The 1,602-nt window shown below is 40.9% G+C and overlaps 1 protein-coding gene across 1 annotated transcript in view; it reads right to left on the reverse strand.

The window, feature by feature from the left end:
• ALPK2 (alpha kinase 2) overlaps nucleotides 1-1,602 on the reverse strand; it is a 34,948-nt gene that overhangs the window by 14,856 nt on the left and 18,490 nt on the right. Inside the window, exons 6-7 of the mRNA XM_010725131.3 lie at nucleotides 1,101-1,375; nucleotides 910-998 (exon numbers count right to left, since the gene is read on the reverse strand). Coding sequence (XP_010723433.1) covers nucleotides 910-998; nucleotides 1,101-1,375 — 364 coding nt within the window. The remainder of the gene's footprint in view (nucleotides 1-909; nucleotides 999-1,100; nucleotides 1,376-1,602) is intronic.

The raw sequence follows: 1,602 nt of genomic DNA on the forward strand, positions 1-1,602 counted from the left end.
TTTTTCAGTAATCAGTGCACAGGAGAAAATCTTGAATTGTCTAAAAGGGGATGGACGTTTAGCCTGCTGTCAAGCATGTATAAGCAAGGCAGATGGAATTTCAACCATCCATTGCAAACTCAACCCTACATAGTAGCTTGAGATTGGAACAGCAAATCCTTCAGATAAGATCTATTGCCAAATCTTCAATGTGTTATATCCCAGCTTCAGCAGCAGAGATGAGTATGTACTGAGTTGTTAGATTGATGTACACATATTGGGGAAATTAAAAACTTCTGATATGAAAGAAACTATTCCCTTTCTTCTTTAGAAATCACACTCACAGTGTCACAGTGACACAATGACACAGGTCAATTGTCCTAGTTTCAGCTAAGACAGAGCTAACTTTTTCTCATAGTGTCTGGTATGATGCTATGTTTTGGCTTTAAGAGGAAAACGCTGTTGATAACACACTGATGTTTTAATTGTGTCTGAGCAGGGTTGCACAGAGACAAGGACCTTTCAGCTTCTCATACTGTCTTGACCGTGAGGGATTGGGGGGACAGAGGAAGCTGGGAGGAGACAGAATCAGGACAGTTGATCTAAACTGGACAAAGGGATTCCAAACCATATGACATATGTTAAAAAAAACCCAAAAACATAAAACAGGGGGGCAGCTGCTGCTTGGAGACTGTGTGGGCATTAGTTGATGGGTGGTGAGCAATTGTTTTGTGCAACACTTATTTTGCACATAAATATATATATATACACACACACATAATTATTCCATCTTAGTAATCTTCAAGTTCTACTTTTTTTCCCAATTCACTCTCCCCATTCCCACTGGGAGTAAGCAAATAGCTGTGTGGCAGTCAGCTGCTGCTTGGTTAAACCATAAAATCTATCTGTATGTTTATGTATGGTACTCACTCTGGTGCTTCTCCAAAGCCTTCCAAAGGTTCAGCTTCAGCTGCATATATCTTTGCATACTCTCTTGCAGTATTTTGGACATAGCATTCCTAAGGAATATTACGCAAAACATTTGACAGGTCAGCTGTTTAAATATTTCCCAGACAGCTTTTCTTCACAATTTTCACTTGCAAAGGGCTGGGAAACCTTACCTGCAGTGCTAGTTTGTAGTTCCTTTGAACTAGATCATCCTTACTCTTGGTCCCATATGTGATAGCATTGTGCACTTTGAGAACACAAGGGTGTCCAGGACTGAAAACTGGCACGAGGCCTTGCATCACTTTACTTCGGAAGGCTTTCCGGTGCATGCCTTCACCAAAGTGAAACTCTTCTGTAGCTAAAATTCCATGCAGGTTCCCACCAAAATAGCTGTCACAGATGAAATCTTCTCTGAACATGAGTTGCATGAATTCAATTTCTTCCACACCTGAAACACAATGCCAGTTTGTTCTGCACATCTTTCTGAAGTCAAGGGGAAAGAGGTGGACATGGGAGGATGAATGCTTTTCTCTGTAGAGGTTAAAGAGGAGGCTCTATGGGAAACAGTGGCCCCATTTGCATTATTATGGGCCTTGGTCTTCCCTCCTTTAAAAAACAGTCTGCTCCGTGAGAAGTCCTGTCTTTATTTTAACAAGGAACTAGATGTTTCATTTT

Source organism: Meleagris gallopavo, chromosome Z (assembly GCF_000146605.3).
Source record: "Meleagris gallopavo isolate NT-WF06-2002-E0010 breed Aviagen turkey brand Nicholas breeding stock chromosome Z, Turkey_5.1, whole genome shotgun sequence".
Taxonomy (NCBI): domain Eukaryota; kingdom Metazoa; phylum Chordata; class Aves; order Galliformes; family Phasianidae; genus Meleagris; species Meleagris gallopavo.